The 22,760-nt window shown below is 38.4% G+C and overlaps 2 protein-coding genes across 3 annotated transcripts in view; one reads left to right on the forward strand and one right to left on the reverse strand.

Annotated features, from left to right (window-relative positions):
* NELL2 (NEL-like 2 (chicken)) overlaps nucleotides 1-22,760 on the forward strand; it is a 389,871-nt gene that overhangs the window by 18,953 nt on the left and 348,158 nt on the right. The window lies entirely within an intron of this gene.
* Nucleotides 22,139-22,754, reverse strand: LOC104983594 (ATP synthase F(0) complex subunit C2, mitochondrial). Its single transcript, XM_010833120.1, has one exon. It carries the CDS (start codon nucleotides 22,728-22,730, stop codon nucleotides 22,299-22,301), a length of 432 nt encoding a protein of 143 aa, XP_010831422.1. The 5' UTR covers nucleotides 22,731-22,754; the 3' UTR covers nucleotides 22,139-22,298.

Raw genomic sequence — 22,760 nt, forward strand, 5'->3', positions numbered from 1 at the left:
TACTTTACCAACAAAGGTCCATCTAGTCAAAGCTATGATTTTTCCAGTAGTCATGTATGGATGTCAGAGTTGGACTATAAAGAAAGCTGAGCATCAAAGAATTGATGCTTTTGAACTGTGGTGTTGGAGAAGACTCTTGAGAGTCCCTTGAACTGCAAGGAGATCCAACCAGTCCATCCTAAAGAAAATCAGTCCTGAATAGTCACTGGAAGGACTGATGCTGAAGCTGAAATTCCAATACTTTGGCCACCTGATGTGAAGAACTGACTCATTGGAAAAGACCCTGATGCTGGGAAAAACTGAGGGTGGAGAAGAGGGGGATGACAGAGGAAGAGACGGTTGGATAGCATCACTGATGTGATGGACATGAGTTTGAGTAGGCTCTGGAGGTTGGTGATGGACAGGGAAGCCTGGTGTGCTGCAGTCCATGGGGTCACAGAGTCAGACATGACTGAGTGACTGAACTGATTTTTATTACAAACAATAACTGTCTAGGGTTCCTTTGTTAATTCTTTGAACAAAAAAAGAAACATTGATGAATTACTTGAGTAATACAATATGGATAGCATTCTAATCAGATTTCATTCATAATTATACAAATATGTAGCTACAATATAAGCGTGTTAGGCATGCTGTATGCAAGATAATAGATAGGCTCACAGAGCTCTGGATAACCCCAAGAGCTAAGTCATATTTGTCTGTTTCATCTAATCCCTTCTCTGGATTCACCACTTTCTTCCTAAATTGTACTTGCTCCTTGCTGATTCCCTTTGGCTATTCTCTTTCATTGACCTCTACGTTGTTGTCATTGTTGTCAAAGGTTTATAGAGTTGTTATGGGCTCCTTTTAATGGTATTGCCAGGGCTTTGTTGCAAGTTCCTGTCATTTTAAATTATGTATTCATTTTGCTACTGTTTATCATGAACTTCAAGTTGGCAAATTTTACAACAACTGTGAGAAACTTCAGTTTCATGAACTTTTGAGCTGTACTCCAATGTTTTAGTATATACTTCCAATATTAATTTTTTATAGAGGGAAAAATTACTTTTGTATTGACACCTACTTTAATGAAAAAAGCCTCATGGTCTAATTAAATTTAATTTCTAAAAATGAAATTATAAAAAACTTTAATAAAGTTTATTAACACAGTGAATAATATATAAGACAAATCAACGTATTTTTGAAAGGACTCTTTTAATACCATTTAAAAAATGACCAAATATACTGAATAGACATCATTGTCACTCAATCTCTTACACTTTTCCACTTATGCAGAGATTTCTCTTTCCACTTAATTCATTTTTATGTTTTTGGGATTATTTATGTCTGCATTATTTTTGTAATCCTGAAAAATAGTAATTAGAAAATATTTTTAGTTCTGTCTCTCAAAATGGTTATTATTCCCTATAGGACTGTGTTCCTCTATACATACATGCTTTTATTGAGATACAATTAACATGCAATTGAATGTATAAATTTTGAGTGCTTAGTTTTAATTGTTGATAATTGTCTACAATTGTGTATTTACTATCTAAAACAAGTATAGAATATTGCCATTCTCCCAGAAAGTTCCCTGGGCTCCTTTGTAGTCTGCTTTCCACTCCTTGCTCCACAACTATGCTCTGATTTCTTCTGTGATAGGTGAAGATCGCCTATATTTTGAAATCATGCAGTAGGTATTCTTTTGGTATTTCTTTTCTGGCTTCTTTCATTTAATGCAATGTTTTTGAGTTTTTTCGTGTTGTATGTACCAATGCATTTCTTTTTATTGCTGAGTTTTATTCTATTGTATGAATGTACCACAATTTGGTTATTTCTCTGTTGATAAACATTTGGTATTTTTCTAGTAAGAAAAATACTGGTTATGTGAGTAAGGCTGCATAAAATTTCTTGTACAAATCTCTTTTGGACATATGCTTTATTTCTCTTGGGTAAATACCAAGTGAGAGGTTAGGTGAAAGTTGCTGTGTGGATGTATATTTAACTTTTTAAGAAACTGCCAATCAGTTCTTCAAAATGGTTGTACTGTTTTGTATCCCTGTGGTCACACAGAAATGCTCCACATCCTTACCTTATCTTACATTTGTTTTTGTAGTCTTTTTTTAGTCAGTTTTTGTGGGTATGAAAAATATCTTATTTTGGATTCAGTTTTCATTTTTCTGGTATAGCACAATATATGATTTATTTTTGTGAAATATCTGTTCAGTTGTTCTGTCCAATTAAAAATAGGTTGTTTATCTTTTTATTGTTGGTTCTTGTAGAATTTCTTTGTATATTGTAGATACCAGTCCTATATCAGATATATACCTTGTAAGTGTTTTCTTCCAATTTATGGTTGTTTGTTCATTTTCTTAATAGAGTCTTTTAATGAGTAGGGACATTTACTTTTAATGAAGTTGAAGTTAAATTTATCATTTTTTTTCTTTTATGGTTGGGGCATTTTGTGTCTTGTCTAAGAAATCTGATGTTCATTTAATTTTAAAAACCTCTTAATTTGTGAATTCCTTCTTCCCAACATGTAAATTCAGCAGAAAGAAACATATCTATACCACCTTAAAATTTTAAAGCTACCGTAGCAAAACTGTTGCTTACGTGGTCAGGGCAAGTAAGATAAATAAGCTCACAGAACCGTTTATGAGATTATAAGGAGTACTGAGGTTAATAGCTAAATGGAAAGTTCAAGTTTCACTTAAAGCTATTCAAATTCAAATTTACATGCCTGGAGATGGATTGGCCAGCTGGGGGAGTTTGTAATCCCTGCCTTAAAGAACTACTGAAATAGAGTTTTATTAAATGATTTTTGTCCTATGACCACTGCTTAAAGCATGAGCTCTTTTCAGGTGAGGAGGAGTAGATTAAAAGAAAAAAATCTAGTTTCTCAGATATTCTGGCCCTTTTGCCTTTTTCTACAGTGATGATGGTTCATAACGAGAGAGATATGGCTTTGGTGACTTCATACCCAAAGGAAAGACTTGAAATCTTTGGGAGGCTTGTTGTCTGATTCCTCTATCTGCATGCGTGCGTGCGTGTGTGTGTGTTGATGTCCATCCCTCTGCTGCTCTCCAGGGTGATGTCCCAGGCCCACCTGTTGCTACTTGGCTGGCAACTGTGGCTCAAGTCTATGTCTGCTATTACCTGTACACTGGCCTTTGTACTTGTGCACTCCATCAGAGCCAGTGGAGTCACCTGGATGACTGTCTTATCTTGGTCCTGCTGATGCTATAGAAGAGCCTCATGAGGTCTGGCTGTGACTGCCACATGAACATAGTCTGGCTATCTGGCTGCTTTGCATCACTCTCTGTTAAAGCAACCTGACTGTTTCTCTGATCTGTTCTCTGGCAAGGTCCAAATCCAGATCTTGGGAAAGATGAATCCCAAGACATCCCCCCTGCTTGGCACAATGCACTGCTAAGTTTACCCTGGTGGAGATCTCTATCAGGTGCTATCAGGGAATATCAGAGATCTCTAAGAGCTTGGTTCTTGTTATATACAAGGAATGACTTGAGAAATTTATAAAATCCTCTCTGGAGATAGTAGCAGGTTTGCAAGACTGTAGTCAATGCAAAATCCTATTTTTGACTTACAGAAATTGAATATTACTTAGGCTTTTTTTCTTTGCACTCCTTCTGTACTGAGCCAAAATCTTCCTCCTAGGCAGAAGGATACTTAGGCTAGCTGAGGTGAATGCATTCAGAAAAGTGCATTAATAATTTATAAAATATTCTCCCTGTTACTCATAAGAAATAGAAATAAGTCCACAGTGTTAAATCTACTGTGTTAATCTCAGTGGACTTAAACAGTAAATAGCAATAAGGGGTATGATTACAGTGCTTAAGAAACATGCATCTTAGTATGGAAGAGAGAATTAATAGAAGTAAAATACATATAATAAGAGAATAATCCAATGTGCTTACTTCATAGGAATGATGATTTACATATGCCATTCTTAAGGCTGATTGCATCCTTGCTGTACCATGGCATGGGGTCAGTCACTACCCTGACAATAGTAATAATGGTGATTGTATGGCTGAGTCTCTAGCTATTCCTGTGGTTCTTTTTCTGTCCTGGCTTTTCAGCCCTGGAACTGTTAGAATCATAGAGAGTTCTGGTATCATGCATTATGTAGCATGGGAGAAAACTTCACCTGATAGTCAGCTGCTATCTCTATGTCACCACAAGTCGTTCTGAGATTAAAAAGTCACCTTCCAGAGACCCTTGGCTGATACTGGCTTTAGAATATTATTGTTTGTGAGATGTCAGAATGCCATGGGTGATAGATGGATTGTTTTTAATTCTGGAAAGTGGTGTAACTGAAAAATTCAAAGTAATACCTGTATATATCATAAATGCAGATTTCAAATGGAAATGGAAAGATCATTTAGAAAATTTAAAAATTATTGGTCTGAGAAAAAACAGAAAAAAATGTTTTTTAGGATTTATTTTGCATTGCTCATCTTAAATGGGTTCCATTGCTTACAATAAAATGTCATAACACTTTGATCCGTTGTCTGAAAGGGGAGAGTATGGAAGAAAAATTATATATTTTTTAACTTGGAACCCAGGCTGCTCTGCTGTTGTGGCAACTTTAAAATACGATAGATTGCAACAGGAGCAATACCACCATGATAAATGAAAATGTTCCAGAGGAGCTCTGCTGATCAATATTGCTAGTGATCCATAAAGTGAGGACTCTCTTAGCGGGGTTTGACGTGGTTAGAAACTCAAAGCAAATTTGTGCATCATAGTACTTCTTTCCAGGTGATCCCTGCCACTCTAAAGAAGGGGAGAAGAATCCCCATCTGTGGCATCAAACATCTTCATAAAAGCAGAATGTCCATGTTGATGCTGACCCCATAGACTGCCTGGCAGTGCTAGAATTTTCCCTTAAGATAAATGTATCATTAACCGTGATGGCTCCAAAAGAACGTTTGTGGTCTTTTGGGGTCAATAATCTCTAAGTATATAGTAGCATAATGAACTACAGATGCTGTGAAAGCACTTTTGCAGACATCTGGCCTATAAGTTGTCTTTTAAATGGCCTTAAACCATGTACATGGCCAAGTCAGTAACTTCAGTGGATCCACTCCAATCGTTAGTCAGTATGGTTATTAGTTCTCTTGGTAAAAATGTTCCAAATCCATTTTTATTATATTAACATTTTTATAAGTCCAGAATCAGCACTGCCTTACCATGGAGCTCAAGTCATTTTCTAATATAAAGTCTTGAATTTTAAGTGCCTTCAGGATTAAATCCTTGACATAAATGGAGAATAAGCAGAGAAAGAAAAAGTACCACTTGGCTCAAAGATATTCCTTGGAAATGGAGGCAAATTGAATTTGCTGTTAAAAGATCTTTGGGATGACTCTCATGTGAACATAGAGTAAAAAAAATAATAAGGCTGATTGACCTTTAGTTTTTGCTTTAGGACTATGTGTGTTTTTTGTGTGTGTCTTTATGAAAAGGGCTTCCCTGGTGGCTCAGATGGTAAAGAATCCACCTTCAATGTTGGAGACCTGAGTTTGATCCCTGAGTTGGGAAGATCCTCTGGAGAAGGGAATGGCTACCCACTTCAGTATTCTGGCCTGGAGAATTCCATGGACTGTTTAGTCCATGGGGTCACAAAGAGTTGGACACGATTGAGTGACTTTCACTTCACTTCATGAAAAATCTCTGGTTCACAAGGTTCCAAATCTTAATTAGTGTTGGGTCATTTCCTTTGCTTCAGAATAGCAAGTTTCCATTGCATTAAAAATGCATCTTTTACCTTAAGGACCGTTTCTTGCCCCCAGCTTGCTTTCTAAATTGTAAGTGTCCAATAAAAACGTGTGATGTGTGGAATTGTCCAACATGGTAGCCATTAGTCCAAAAGGGTAGTCATTAGTTCAGTATGGTAGCCATTAGTCCAATATGGTAACCAAGCATGGTACTGCACACTTGAAATGTGTCTATCGTGAATGAGGAACTGAGCTTTAAATTTTTATTTAAATTTGGTAGCTTACATTTAATAGCCTTGCATGGCTAGTGCACTGATACACCTACCGCAGGCCACGGTGTAGACTGCTCTGTATGCTGCACTGTACAGAGCAGCAGAGCTCTAAATACTGTCCCTCATTCCTGTCACCGTCATATTCCTCTTGATGGACTTTAGGTCAGAAATGGCAACATGTGATTAAGAAAGACTTTTTACTCAATTAATCATCTTAATCCCTTTACCACTCATTTTGGATGGAAAGGTCTTTTGTTTTATACATAAACAATAGGACAGTTGGCTTTTTTGAGTATAGTTTGGAGTCTGTATTATTTAATCTCATTTTCTCAAGTTAGAAGTGATCAAATACTTTGAAGTTTTCTAGTTTGTATAGAAAAGGAGACTCACCTTCTATTTAGGAAATTTAGTGGAACTTTAGAACTCTCATTATTCACATTTTTGAGTGGTAAATACAGTTGATTAAGAGGGTACATCCAAAAAACAAAACAGTATGTCCAAAATATTTAGCAAGGGACAGGTTGGAATTATCTGCCAGTGTATGGCTTCCCAGAATTAAAATAAGAGAATGGGTACCAATTGTAATTTAAGAGATAGTTTCCTTTTATATCACATGTACACACTGATGAATACTCTCTAAGGTATTATTCTTTAATAATATGAGAAATAGAAAATAGAAGTTTACTGTGACCAGGTCCTCAGAATCGAATACTTCTTACTACAGTCATGATTTATTTGTTATAGACTGAATTTTAAAACTGAATAGACTTTGGAGAAGGCAATGACACCCCACTCCAGTACTCTTGCCTGGAACATCCCATGGACGGAGGAGCCTGGTGGGCTGCAGTCCATGGGGTCGCTGAGGGTCGGACATGACTGAGTGACTTCACTTTCACTTTTCACTTTCATGCATTGGAGAAGGAAATGGCAACCCACTCCAGTGTTCTTACCTGGAGAATCCCAGGGATGGGGGAGCCTGGTGGGCTGCCATCTATGGGGTTGCACAGAGTCGGACACGACTGAAGCGACTTAGCAGCAGCAGCATGCTCTTCTTTAAAAGTATTTTTCAGATTCTAATTTATATATGGTGAAATGCACAGACACTAGGTGTATGGCTCAGTGAGTCTGATAAATGTGTGTATCTATTTATCTCATATTTCATGCCTCTAGGAACTCCAGCATTTCTCATGTAAAACAAATTCAAGCAGCATAGTCCCTCTTTCCAGCTGATCCTTGCCACTCCCCTCTGCCACCTCCACTTTTGAGGAAACTCTGATCTCCATAACCATTGCTCAGTTTTTTTTGTTCTCTTTTCTGTGTCTAGATTCTTTTTTTTCGGCATAATGTTTAAGAGATTCATTCATGTAGTACATCTGAAATTTGTCTTTTAAAATTGTCATTGTATACGTATATCACAACTTGTTTTTACATTCTTTTGTTGGTAGATATCTGGTTTGTTTCATTTTTAGCTATTATTAAAGCTGCTGTGAAAATTCCTGTTCAAGTCTTTTTTGTATATGCACTTCCATTTTTGTTGGTAAATTGAAGGAGTGGAATTGCTGGCTCACAAGGCTGGTATATGTTTAACTTATTAAGAAACTATTCAACTGTTTTCCTAGCACTTGTATCATTTTGTATTCCCTCCAGCAATGTCTGAGCATCCCAGTTGCTCCATGATTTCTCTTACATTTGGTGCTGTAAGGGTGTTAATGAGTATATAGTGGTATCTCTGGCTTTAATTTACATTCCCTAAAGATGAATAATGCTAAGTACCTTTTCATGTGCTTATTGCTCATTCATATATCTTTAATGAAGTTTCTGTTCAGTTCTTTTACTTAATTTTATAGTATATATGTATGTATATATATATGTGTATATGTATATATCTATATGTATAGAGTCATTTCTATCATCTCTAGCTCAGCCGTTTTTTTTTCATTTTTAAAAAATTTATTTATTTTGTATTGAAGGGTAATTGCATTCCAGAATTTTGCTGTTTTCTGTCAAAACTCAACATGAATCAGCCATAGGTACGCATATATCCTTTCCCTTTTGGGCTTCCCTGGTGGCTCAGATGGTAAAGCGTCTGCCCGCAATGCGGGAGACCCAGGTTCGATCCCTGGGTTGGGAAGATCCCCTGGAGAAGAAAATAGCAACCCACTCCAGTACTTTTGCCTGGAAAATTTCGTGGACTGAGGAGCCTGGTCCATGGGGTCGCAAAGAGTCGACTTCACTGAGTGACTTCACTTTCACTTTGAAACTCCCTCTCATCTCCCTCCCCACCCCACCCCTCTAGGTTGATACAGAGCCCCTGTTTGAGTTGCCTGAGCCATACAGCAAATTCCCGTTGGCTATGTATTTTACATATGGTAATGTAAGTTTCCATGTTACTCTTTCCATACATCTCACCCTCTCCTTCCCTCTCCTCATGTCCGTAAGTCTTTTCTCTATGTCTGTTTCTCCATTGCTGCCCTGTAAATAAGTTCTTCAGTACCATTTTTCTAATGAAATCTTTTGATGAGCATGTTTTGATTTCCTAAGGTAGCTGTAACAAATTACCATACACTTTGGGGCTTAAAACAGTAGACATTTATCCTCTCAGATTTATGTAGGCCAGAAATCTGAAATTATGATTTTAGCAAAACTTCCTCTGAAGAATCCTTTTTTGCCTCTTCCTACTTTCTGGTAGCCTTCAGCAATCCTTGCTATTCTTTGGCTAGTACCTGCAGTATTCCAGTTGCTACATCTGTCTTCACGCTGCCTGCTTCTTTCTCTGTGTGTCTGTGTTTCTGTGTCTCCATGAGTTACATGGCCTTTTTATAAAAATACCAGTCCTTGGATTTAGACTCTTCCTAAATCTTAAGGTATGATCTGATCTTAACTAAGTCCAATAAGGACTCTGAAGTTCTAGTGAACAAGTCATGGGGAGACACTATTCAAGATAATAGACTTGTCTATTTATTTTCTTAATGAAATCTTTTGTTAAACAGAAGTTTTTCACTTTGATGAAATCCAGCTTATCTGGTTTTTTTTTTTTTTAATTGCTGATGCTTTCTGTGCTCTGTATAATAAATCTTTGTAACTCAAGTTCTAAAAAGATATCCTCTTGTGTTTTCTACCAGAAGTTTTGTACTTTTTAATTTTACATTGAGGTCTATCATGCCTTTTGAATTTCTTTTTGTTTTTATAGCATGAGAAGGAATTCAAGGATTATTTTCTTTTACATATGGACATCAAATTTTTTCAGCATGATTTATTGAAAACATTATCTTTTGCACTTTGAATTTCTTTGTCAAATTTGCTTTTGTCAAAATGTATTGAACAGACCTCTTTTTCTAGACTCTCTGAGCTATTCTTGTATCACACTGTCCTGATTACTCTGCATTTAATGGTAAGTGTTGAAATCTGGTAGTGTAAGCCTTCCATTTTCTTTCTTCACTCCCCTCCTCTTTGCTTTTGTCAAATTTTATTGAACAGACCTCTTTTTCTAGACTCTCTAAGCTATTCTTGTATCACACTGTCCTGATTACTCTGCATTTAATGGTAAGTGTTGAAATCTGGTAGTGTAAGCCTTCCATTTTCTTTCTTCGCTCCCCTCATCTTTTTCAGAATTGTTTTGACTATTGCAGACTTTTTGCACTTTCTTTTAAAGAGTACTGAGTTTTTGGTTTTTTTTTTTTATCAGGCAGATACTGGAGGATTATCATTTTTCTGTTAAGGTTTAGTTTTAAGATTTGTTAAGATGGCTCTAGAGTGGCCATTACTTTATAACTAGAGTGGTTCCACTTACAAGGCATGACCTTTCTGGCTTGTATTCTCTTGGAGTTTCACTCTGGATGGTCATAATCCCAGGCTTGTGTATGACCTCTGTACTCTATCTGGCTCCTACTCCGCTGGAGCTGGTCTCTGCTGATCTCTTACAGTCTGGCTCAGTGTGTGCACAGCTTAGTAACTGGCCCAAGTTGATTCTTGGGAACCATATGCAGATTCCTGGAGCTCTTCCCCTGCATGCACATCTATTTTCTACCGCTGTATGGTGAAAACTGTGGCTGTGTCTTTGAGGCCATTTGTTTCTCTCTGTTTGTGCCTCAGCTAGGAGGGTACATTTAAGCATAAAGCCAAGGTTACCTTCTTGCAAGGATCACAGTATCGTGGTATCTGTTGTCCAGTGACCAAAAATAGTTGCTTTCTCCGTTTTTATCTAATATTAATTATAGTTTTACATAGAAGTGGTTAAGTCTGATAGCCATTTCTGCATTGTGGCTGAGACAAGAAGCATGCACTATCCTTTTGGAAACTGTATTACCAGTCAGATTCTTGATGATATCTATTTTTAAAGGATTCAATCTATAGAAAATTGAGGCAAGGTTCATGATATAGAAGTAAAGATGTGGAAAGACCACGGGGTGCACTTAAAGAAGTTTGGTTACTCCTGGCAATCACAGAGATTGCAATCATTTTGAAATATCATACCACAAAGCCTGCCTATTTCTGCTTTCTTCTATCCATTATACTTTTTGCTAATAGATTTCTGAGGCATTGTCCAGTGTACAGGTGTCCACTGGTGTATTTGTTTTAAACTGTTGAATTTTAATAAAATTATTATGATTTTCTCCCAATAGGTAGTTATGCCACCAACAAAACACTGCTTTCAGGAAAAAAGAAAAATCAAGCCTAGGGGTCTGCCTGCTCTTAGTGTTTTGCAAAACTACTTGTTATCTCCTCAAATTCAGACACAAACAACTGCCTTAGAAAGACATTTTTAGCATTTTAAAAGATATCTTTTCCATGTATTTGACCTATTCCTGCCTTGGCAGAAAGGAAGGAAAATGAATTGCTGCAGTTACTGTAGCACCTTTAACTTATTCATAATACAATTTTAGAGATCTATAAAAAAGTGGTTGAAATTTATGTTGGTCAAGTAACCTTTATGACTCATTGCTTAGTTATGGTTAAGAGCAGATACAATATATATTATGCCATTTAGAAAGGAAGATAAAGAGCCTTGTTTAGGAAAATAAATTTCAACATCAAAACAATAGGTATGCATTTTGAACCTAATGTGGGCCAGTTTGGATTTTAACTTTTGGGTGTGGAAGAGACATTCATTACTTAAAAAAGCTCACTATATACAATGACTAGGATGATTTAGTCAGTATTCCTCAACCATGTGTATTATATAAACCTTTTCCAAAGGAAAAAAATTCTTTCTGACTCCCATTATGTATGTAAATTATTTGTATTATATTGTTCCTTAAATTTATGTAAATATAAAATAAAGTATAAATTCTTTGTGCTAATAGTGCATATACTAGTTTTAATCAAAACATATTTAAAATTTAAATGCAAACAAAGCTATAAATTCAAATTAACAACATTAGTTTCACACGATAGGTGATGTTTTACTGAAAAGCTTAAATTGTTTACAACATAAATGCGGCAGTGACTGCTATGATGCAGGTTCTTTTAAGCCCTCAACTGTCTCATCACTTTGCTGTGAATACTGCAAAACCTTTCTTGGTATTTATCCAGTATTGTAATTTGATCATCTCTTGACCTGAAAGCAATCATGTGTGTGTGTTATTTACCTGTATCATTTTATATTTGTCTCTGTCAATTATAATAGTACTGTTGGGGTCAATGTAGTTAAAAACAAAAATATTAAGGCAGTCACTGAAATTTGATGAGAGTGCTCAAGAAGGTGGCTTTCCAGATGTGCAAGAGTGTATTAATACTAACGTTAAATTTTTGTATCAAAACAAGTCACAAAATGATACAATTCTTACAGGTAACTTATGGACTCTTAAGAATTCATCCATGCACATACAATTAATAAACTGTTTTGTAGAATGTATTTAAAGAGGCAAAGATTAGATGCAGGGAGATTAGAAGAATACTGCAGTAGTCTAGAATTGGGGTATCAGGAGCTTGAACTTGAGTGGAAGTAGTGGAAATGAAAGAGTTAGTGGGTGGTGACTGGTCACTGGCCCCCAAATTCCAGTTTGTTTGAAAGATTTTTTTAATTCATTTAGCCATTCATTTCTTCATTTGGTGATTCATCACTGAGGAGACTGTCTTCTGTGATGACTAAAACATCTTATTTTTGTCATCTGTCATTTCCTCATAAGATTATTGAGTATGATCTTGGTACATAAGTTCTTGGTAAATTAGGATTATTATTAATCCACTCACAATTATTGAGGTTGAATTTTAAATTAAAATTAAGTTTTAAATTATCAATATAGTTTTAAATTGTGTCAGGAAGTAGATTAAATTGGGGTAGATAAAGCCTGAGTACTGTTGGCAAGGTGTTCAGAGTGTAGTGAAGGACACTGATGTGGAATCAAGTAGTTTTCAGTTGCTCAGTCATGTCTGACTCTTTGTGACCCCGTGGACTGCAGCACACTAGGCTTCCCTGTCCATCACCAACTCCCAGAGCTTTCTCAAACTTATGTCCATTGAGTTGGTGATGCCATCCAACCATCTTATCCTCTGTCGTCCCCTTTTCCTCCTGCCTTAATCTTTCCCAGCATCAGGATCTTTTCCATTGAGTCAGTTCTTTGCATTAGGTGGCCAAAATATTGGAGCTTCAGCCTGAGCATCAGTCCTTCCAATGAATATTCAGGACTGATTTTCTTTAGGATTGACTGGTTTGATCTCCTTGTAGTTCAAAGGACTTTCAAGAGTCTTCTCCATCACCACAGTTCAAAAGCATCAATCAAGTTAATACCCTGCAATCTGCTAAGCTTTGTGGTTCTGAACTCTACAGCTGTCAGTGGACTGGCATTCTGAGGAATAAATCAGCACTTGTGCCAACTCTAGTGGGATCTTCAGGAGCAGGGTGCTTGATTAAGCTGGAACTCGGAAAGCATTTAGGTGTTTGTATGACAGACCGACAAGGCAAGGAAGGACATTCTAGGCTGACACACAGCATTTGCAAAGATATAGGGAGTTCAAGAGCATGTGTACTTGGAGGCACGCAAGTACTTCAATATGGTCAGACTGTGACACACACATGGGAGTGTGGGCTGGGATGCAGTTGGAAAGGTAGTGACAATAAGGCAGTGGTGAATTCCGAGAATCCGAATGGAAACCTGACCTGTGGCATCTGTCTTGCAAGTGATGCCATTTGTTATGGGAGGAGCTGAGAAAGCCAGGGTTAAGCAGTGCAGCCAAGCCCAGTTGCCAGGTGCTGAGTAAGTGCAAAGTTGCTTCAGTTGTATCTGACTCTTTGCGACCCCATGGACTGTAGCCCGCTAGGCTCCTCTGTCCATGGGATTCTCCAGGCAAAGATACTAGAGTGGGTTGCTATTTCCTCCTCCAGGGGATCTTCCTGACCCAGGGGTTCAATCCTGGAAGGCAGCCGAATCTGTGTCCCCAGATGTCAGGCAAATCATGTCATCCTGGGCAAGAAGAGCAGAAATAGTATGGTCCTTTTCAGTGGAGTCGTTAAACAAACTTTTCACCGTGATCAGAGTCCTGACAGCACACTGAAGTAATGATAGTTTTCAAGTGAAAAATTCATTAAGTTGTGTTAGAAGTTTGAAAAATCATCCAAGAATGGAAAGAACTTTGAAATATTAAGAGATTATTATCAGTAGAGAAAATACACAGAAAATACAGTACCAGAAAATACACATTTTGTATTAGTATTTCTGGATGGAACTGAAACACCTTTTGGAAAGCATTTATGTTTTGATATTACTCAGTATTCACATCTTGCTATCATACTTAAGATAAAATAGAATTTTTTTGGCTTTACATACTAGTACTCGTGTTCTTCATCAATATTTATGAAGAGAAATCTTCAGTTCAGTTCAGTCCCTCAGTTGTGTCCGGCTCTGTTTGCGACCCCATGAACTATAGCATACCAGGCTTCCCTGTCCATCACCAACTCCCAGAGCTTATAAAACTCGTGTCCATCAAGTCAGTAATGCCATCCAACAGTCTTACCTCTGTTGTCCCCTTCTCTTCCTGCCTTCAATCTTTGCCAGCATCAGGGTCTTTTCCAATGAGTCAGTTCTTCCTATCAGGTGGTCAAAGTATTGGAGTTTCAGCTGCAGCATCAGTCATTCCAATGACTATTCAGGACTGATTTCCTTCAGAATGGACTGGTTGGAGCTCCTTGCAGTCCAAGGGACTCTCAAGAGGCTTCTCCAACACAACAGTTCAAAAGCATCAATTTTTTGGCACTCAGCTTTCTTTATAGTCCAACTCTCACATTCATACATGACTATAGGAAAAACCATAGCTTTGACTAGATGAACCTTTGTCGGCAAAGTAATGTCTCTGCTTTTTAACATGCTGTCTAGGCTGGTCATAGCTTTTCTTCCAAGGAGCAAGAGTCTTTCAATTTCATGACTGCAAACACCATCTGCAGTGATTTTGGAGCCCCCCAAAATAAAAGTCTCTCACTGTCCATTGTTTCCCCATCTATTTGCCATGAAGTGATGGGACCAGATGCCATAATCTTCGTTTTCTGAATGTTGAGTTTGAAGCCAACTTTTTAACTCTCCTCTTTCACTTTCATCAAGAGGCTTTTTAGTTCTTCTTCGCTTTCTGCCATATGGGTGGTGTCGTCTGCATATCTGAGCTTATTGATATTTCTCCCAGCAATCTTGATTTGAGCCGGTGCTTCATACAGCCTGGCATTTTGCATGATGTATTCTGCATATAAGTTAAATAAGCAAGGTGACAATATACAGCCTTGACATACTCCTTTCCCAATTTGAAATGAGTCTGTTGTTCCATGTCTGTTTCTAACTATTGCTTCTTGACCTGCATACAGATTTCTTAGGAGGCAGGTAAGGTGGTCTGGTATTCCCATCTCTTGAAGAATTTCCCACAGTTTGTTGTGATCCACACAGTCAAAGGCTTTGGCGTAGTCAATAAAGCAGAAGTTAATAAAGCAAAATCTTATGGTCACTTAAAAGCATTGATCTGGGTGATCGTTGCAAATAATTCTGTTTTTATGACATGTTGCATATCATTTATATATAATTTATCATCTCTGTTTTCTTCTAATACAGTTTTCATTTTCTTTAGTACCATCGTTATGTATAAGTAACATGAAAAAATAAACACAGACTGTTTTTTCTAATTATGACTATAGTGCTTTAGTTGTCTTTAAAATGTTTGTTCATAGTTACCAAGGTTACCAAAGGGACACATAAATATTCTTCAGAAATGTAGTTAATACAGTGGTACAGAATAACCCTTCCCAGATGGTAGAAAAGAATAAGAGAAAAATTTTACAAAGATCATGATGAGAACAGGAAGTAATGTAATATAAATTCACTCATGTGGCACAGATTGAAGTGTGTGTGGGGAGGTGTGGGAGATGCACAAAATTAAATTCTCTCATCACACTCTGAAAATTGCCATCTTGCAGTCATCAAGTCCTCCTCCTTCTCAGATGTTGAAGCTCTGCTCTCAGACCAGCAGAAGAAAATTTCATAGTTCAACATATTCCCACTTAGTTGATGAACTCACTTACAATTGTGGCTGCTAAAAGCTGTTGATGTGCATGTGAAATGACTGTTCATATCTACATCTGTTAGAGAAGTGTTTTATTCTTCCTGTGACTTTTCTGTCATGCATAGTGTAGTAAAAGTGTAAGTATTTTAGTTCTGCTAGAAGAGTTGTAGATGTGTCCCTGTATCTGGCATTGAGGCTTGATTATCTATTTATTCCAATTTATATATCAGTTTACACACATCAGTTTGAATTCTTTGAATACCAAAGTGTGTGTGGTATTAATTGGGCACTTACTGTGTGCCAAGCACTGTTCTAAGTAGTAAATGTGTATGTGTATATATGTGTGTGTGTGTATATATATGTGTGTGTGTATATATGTATATATATATACTAATCCTGAAAATGACCCCATGTACTATTATTATTATTCCCATCTTGTAGATAGTAATAATAGATGGGAGCCAAAGCCCAGAGAGGTTAACTAGTTTGATTAAGCTAAAAAATGATGGCAATAGCATAGACATTCAGTATACACTAAAAAATGATGGCAGTAGACATTCAGTATACACTCACTACAGAGTGCACATGCATATTCAAAAATGCTTATTCAAAATATATGTCCATTTGTGCTGTGAAAGATTGGTACTCACAATTTGTAAATTTCCTGTGTAATTCATATTGACATTACTTACAAAAAACGTTTTTCCCAACGAGTGGTCGTTGTTGGGTTTTCAATATAGTCAATGACGTGAATGTTCTTACTGACCTTTCAAGGTGTGCTCCACTGACATAATTTCAGACATGCTTTGTGCTTTGGGGAGTACCAGGATACCAAATTCTGGTACTGTATTATCAGTGGGTTTTATTACCTTTATTAAACAATAGTTCATCCTACATATTCTGGATACTAAAGACAGGTAGAAAGATTTGATATTAAATGCTTTGGATTTCACTTTTTAGATAAATTTTTGAAATGAGAGAGAGAGAAACTCTGTGGGTTGAGGTTTGCTCCTGTTGTCTTAGAGTGGAGGCTTCTGTGAAGAGCATTGACAGCATTACAATCAAGTTACCTACCCCCTGCGGAGGTTTCACAAAGGCCATCTTCCTCTTGGAGCTCACATCTTTTGGAAACTATTCCCCACTGATTTGTGCCTCTACTTTAAGATGATTTTAGGATACTGTAATAAAACTGGCACAGTATAAGTCCTTAATGCTGAATAACAATCTGAATTGATTTAATGTAGACAATCTAATCTGTTTAGTTCTGTAAGAAACACTGAAATTCTCAAAAATAGGACAGACAAGTCAGGACCTTAAACCATCAGAAAACCAAAATGTAGTTCTAGTCCTCCAGAAATATTTGAAACAGTATCTGGAATGTGAATCAACTTGTTAAGAAAAACACTTCAGGTTATTCTTCTGCAGTGTTTGGTTTCAAGGCAGCCATCCAGATGCACAGCGATGGTGATCATGAGATGAGATGGTTTGAGAAAGTGTCCACAGGACATCTGGCTCCTAATAAGCAGTCACTAGATGCTAGCTTGTGTGCTCGACGGGCAGCTGTGATGGAGAGATTAAGGGTGTTCTCTTGTGGATAACCTGAGTTCAAATCCTGGCAGAACCATCTATCAGCTAGAATCCTAAACAGGGGTTCTCAACCAGGGACAGCTTTGTCCCCCATGGCACATTTGGCAATGTCTAGAGACATTTTGGGTTGTCACCCTTCAGGATGGGCTTCTATTGGAGGCCAGAGATACTGCTAAACATCACACAGTGCTCTGAACAGCCTTCTCCTTGCCCCCTCCCCTCTCACCCCCGCCTCCCGTGAAAGAATCATCTGGTTTGAAATGTGAATAGCACTGAAGTTGAGGAACCCCAGCCTAGAACAAGTAACATTGTCTCTCTAAATAAGGACAATAATAGTGCCTCCTTAGCAAATACAAAGAAAGGACTTAGGAAAGTGTCTCACCTACAAAGCACATCAGAAATACTAACTCTTGTTATTCTTTAAACAGGTATTTGTAGGAGATTCACTGTGTGTCAGGCACTAGCCTAGGTGCTAGGTGTACAGTTGAAGTGGAAGGATAACAGTCCCGGTCCCTCCCCTCGAGGGGCTTGCTGTTTCTGGCTTTAGGGGTCACTGCAGAGATGACACCCCTCTTTAGGGGCAGCAGCATCTATCCCTGTTGGGGCCACCTTGTGCTCTCTGTGCCTCCCTCGCCTTGAAGTACAAGCTCCTTCTTCATCTCTTTATAAAAATCTCTCATTTAGAAGAATCCACCAAAAGCAGAAAAATATTAGCCCCAGCTTTCTCCTTCCACTCATCTGAATTTGAGCATCACAAACTCACCTGATCCACATGCAGACACCGTCAGTATCTCCAAGCATCTTTTGCCAGTGAGGAAGACGTTCATGCCAGTGGCTCTCACTTAGAGAATGCTCTTCACTCTGGGACTACTTCTCTTCCTTCTTTATGGCTTTGGATATCTTAGTCTTTCTCCATCAATGTTGGGACCCTTGAGTTTCTTCTCTCACCTCCTTCCATTATCTGCTCAGTGCTGCCAGCAGCACCGCAGGCTTCTGCCCTTGCTCCTGTAACTTAGTGTGACTCAGGGAGGGAGCGTTTCCATTCCCTTTACAGGTGTTGTTTAGGGAGGAGACATTCTTAGGTCCTAAGTGCGAAGATTAAATGTGGTTTAATCTGGAGGCCAAGCTGTAAAGAGTGATCTGTGTCAGCACATGTAGGCTGGGGTAACTGAGGCTTTGTATGCCACCATTCCCAGTTCCTGAGTCAGTTCTGACCAGGACAGAGAGTTTATGGGGACCTCACCCCACTAGTGTGGGGGTACAACCCATTCGAATTCACCGTGCCAATGCCTGGAGCCTGGTGTTGTGCAGCCATATGCCTGCAAGTCATGCCTCCTCCTTACGTCCCACTCTGCTGGTCTAGTTCATATAACTGGGCCTCTGCTTTGGTTTTGTCTTAGCCCCACAGCTCTCTGAGTAACACAGTGTCCCTGCAAAGGCTGATCACAGAACCATGATCTGTTCCTGACCACCTGACAAGACTTTCCATTCCCACCTCCCTCCCTCCCACACGCCTTATGCTTCAGCGGTATAAAACACTGGCAGGTCCATGAAGGATCTGTGCTTCTGTGTATCACGTGCTTTGTACAGATTGCTTCCTCTGCCTGGATTGCCTGACTTGAGCCGAGCCAGAATTCCTGTTTACTTCTTTGACTGTTAGGGATTGAACTGTTGGCTCCCTTCTTCAGGATCTAGTCTGCAGCTTGCTCAGTTATTCCATCCCTCTACTTCATTTTGGCTTTCATATTTCTCGCTTGCCCATTGAGGTGCCAGGTGTTCTGAGTTCAGCCTCCTGGATTTATGAAACCAGAATTTACTGGATTTAAATCAGCCACAGCATACTGCAGTAGGTTGAGTCTTTTTAGGACCTAGCCATCATGTGAAGTATTGCTTCTGAGTGAAAATGCAGGCCAAAGTCCTAAAAACTGATGGATCAATGATGTTTTAGAAATAGCAACATTTATAAATTGTAGATTGACCAGAACAAAAATGTGTGTGAACTTATATACACAACACACATGAACACATACTATTTATCTTTGGCACTTATGCTCATACTTTATGAAATAAGAGAGAAAAATGAAATAAGAATACTAAAAATAAGAATTCAGAATAAAAAGAAAATTAAAGTATATTTCTAGTGAATGAATGTGAAGTTGTGTAGATAAGGGAGAGAAGGTATGCAAATGAGGAAAATGTGAGTGAATCATTTGCTGTTGATATTTAAATAGGAAATATTACTGTTGATGTTTGGGCTTAATTTCCTAAATTGGAAATATATCTTTGGAATATATGGACAGGCATATCTAAATGTGGCATTAAAGTGGAAATACCCATTTTATCTTCCGAATGCTAGAAAGAAAACAATTTTGTGGAACTAGAATATGAACAAAGAGGAATAAATATATGACGTAGGGTAACATTCAAATAGGAAATTCTGGAATGAAAAGAAGTAGCTTGTTTTAGGTTATACTCAGATATTGTGGTTTCAAAAGAATTTGAAACTCTAGCAATTTTCCTAGCTTGGACTAATAGGACTGGTACTTATAACACTATGGGCCACGCCTCAGGACCTCTGCGTAAAGCCGCGTGCGCTGCCAGTTGTCTTTGCCTGGGTAGCAGGCATTGCCTGGGGCTGCACAGTGAGCTCAGGGTTGTATGCCTTGCTTCAGTGGGGAATTAAGAGGGGATGGGAGTGACACTCTCACTCAGCCCAGGTGGGTATGTTGTTTTATCTTGCAGACCTTGAAAAGGAAAATTAATTCAACTCTTTTCAACAAGTATTTTTCAGACTCTTTCTCTCTGTCTTGGACTATAATCGCCAGTAGTTAGAAATTGAAGAGAACTAAAAGGTGCAGTTGTTGCCCTCAAGGAGATAAAACCAGTTTTTCTGAGGATGTAAGACTGGCATATAAAGGAATTAGACAGGAAACAGAGAAAGATATGAGAGAGCAAAAGCGCTACACTGAAAAACAATGAAAAAGTCCATAATAAACAATCAGAGCTCTAGACTACCATGAAAGCAAAAGAACTGTCAAGAAGGCAGGATGTGACATGTTAAATCCTCATTTCTATATAAATCCAAGATAATTCTGATGCCTGGTTCTCCTCTCTTTTAAAGGGTGTAAAAGGTAGTGAGGAAGCTATCTGTAGACCATTGTGTAGACGTTTTGCCTGAATAGTTTTTTTCATAAGAAAGAAAACCAAGAACATTAATTTATCAAAATGTTCTGAACATTTTGTGTAGGTCAACTCACAACTATCCCAAAACTGACGGTGGAGCTGAGGAAAGACAGGTCCAGTGCTTTCATTTGGTTCTAGAAGGTGTTTTTTGCCATTCAATTAGAAATTGTTTCCTCTGACATTCTGGAAATTGGTGACGTTTCTAAGAAAGTCTCAAGCCACAGTGTAATCACGTGAGGGGAAAGTTTTGTACCTCTCATTAACTGAGACCCTCTATTACTCCTTTTTCTAGGAACATGCTCATCTCAGTGCTACAAAAGACTGAGTTCTTTTCATAAATCTAGATTCCCTCTCCATACTTGCCAGTTTATATTCCCAAGGGGAAAGGAGAGAGTCTTTGGTTTTAATATATAGCAATATAAAATATTACTGTAAATTTTTTTTACATTTGTTTGGGTTATCATCTGTTCTACATTTTAAACAATAAATATTAACCTAAGTGCAATGCAAAGGAATATTTGAAGGCAAAATAAATCTCTAACTTCTACTTAGTTATTTGAGCAAACAACAAACACTGTTTTGAAAAGGCATAGAAGTAGATGGGAAAATCATCAGTGAGCAAGACAATTGTCCACATATGTATTTTCTACATGAACTGTGCCAAGAAGGAGAATTACAAAGTTGATCCCTGCACTCGGGAAGCCTGTCACAGAATGAAGGACAACAGGATATGCCCCCAATATAGATATTAACAGCAGTGATGAAAGCAAGTTAATGGGAATTATCTCCCCCTTTTTTGATTCTATAGCATCTAGACCTGCTCTAATTAAGCAGATCATTACATTTTTTTGGTCTTACATTCTCAACATAAGCATAACTAAAGATATAAAATAATTTCTTTTTTAAAAAATTATTGTAGTTGATTTATAATGTTGTGTTAATTTCTGCTGTACGGCACAGTGACTCAATTATTCATATATCTTTTCATATTCTTTCCCATTGTGGTTTATCACAGGATATTGAATGTGGTTGCCTGTGCTGCACAGTAGAACCTTGTTGTTTATCCATCCTACATATAATAGTTTGCATCTGTTAATCTCAAACTCCCAATCTATCCCTCCCCTATCCTCCCTGTCCTTTGGCAACCACAAGTCTATTCTCTATGTCTGTGAGTCTCTTTCTGTTTCACTGATAAGTTCATTTGTGTCATATTTAAGATTGCACATGTAAGTGATATCATATGGTAGATGTCTTTTTCTAGTTTATTTCACTTAGTATGATAATCTCTAGGCCCACCCACGTTTCTGCGAATGGTATTATTTTATTCTAAAAGAATTGCTGTTTATCTAAGGGAAATTTTATCTACATTTGTTGCTCCTAGGGTTTAGTACACTGTGGCCCTGTGGGCCAAATTTGGGGCCTGTTTTTTATATGACCTTTTGAGCTAAAAGGGCTTCCCTGATGGCTCAGATGGTAAAGAATCCACCTGCAATGCAGGAGACCTCGGTTTGATCTGGAGAAGCACATGGCAACCCACTCCAATGTTCTTACCTGGAGAATTCCATGGACAGAAGAGCCTGGTGGGTTACAGTCCACAGAGTTGCAAAGAATCAGACACAGTTAGACAGTGATTAACATTTCACTTTTTGAGCTAGGAATGTTTTTTTAAATTTTTGTGTGCTCAGTCTCTCAATCGTGTTCAACTCTACATGACTCCCTGGAATGTGCCCTATCAGGGTCCTCTGTCCATGTATTTCTCCCAGCAAGAATATTGGAGTGGGTTGCCATTTCCTCCTCCAGGGGATCTTCTGGACACAGAGACTAAACCCGCATCTCTTGTGTCTCTGGCATTGGCAGGTGGGGTCTTTACCACTGAGCCACCTGAGAAGCCATTTAAAATTTTTATTTTATTTAGTTTTTTTCTTATTAATACAGTATTTATTTGTCTTCCTTCTGTCAAGCTCTGAGCCAACCACTTTCCCCAGGTTGCCTGGGGAGGTACAGGAACAGAAACATACAGGGCAGATGAGACACGGGAGAGCTATGGGAGGTGGAAACGGCTCCTTCACATGGCAAAGAGGATGAGAAAGGCCACCATCAGGCAAAAGAGCCCCATGGCCTCCGAGAGGGCAAAGCCCAGAATGGCATAGGAGAAGAGCTGCTGCTTCAGAGAAGGGTTCCTGGCATAACCAATGATGAGACTCCCAAACACGGTCCCAATTCCAGCTCCAGAGCCAGCCACCCCTACTGTGGCAGCCCCAGCTCCAATGAACTTGGCTGCTGTGTCAATGTCCCTTGAAATGGCACTGGTTTGGAAGCTGCGGCTAGGAGTAAGTGAGGTGGTCAGGGGACGGGGAACTACTGCCAAGCTGCTGTGGTTCTCATCCGTCAGTGTCTCCGGACGTCTTACCACCACTGCAGACAGTGATCGGCTCAATAGTGTAGAGGTTCTCCTGATCAAGGAGGGGGTGGAGATGAACTTGGCGCAAGTGTACATTTTCAGGGGATGAAGGGCTACGGCAGGAAA

The sequence above is a fragment of the Bison bison genome, unplaced genomic scaffold (genome assembly GCF_000754665.1).
Source record: "Bison bison bison isolate TAMUID 2011002044 unplaced genomic scaffold, Bison_UMD1.0 scf7180017862984, whole genome shotgun sequence".
NCBI classification, from domain to species: Eukaryota; Metazoa; Chordata; class Mammalia; order Artiodactyla; family Bovidae; genus Bison; species Bison bison.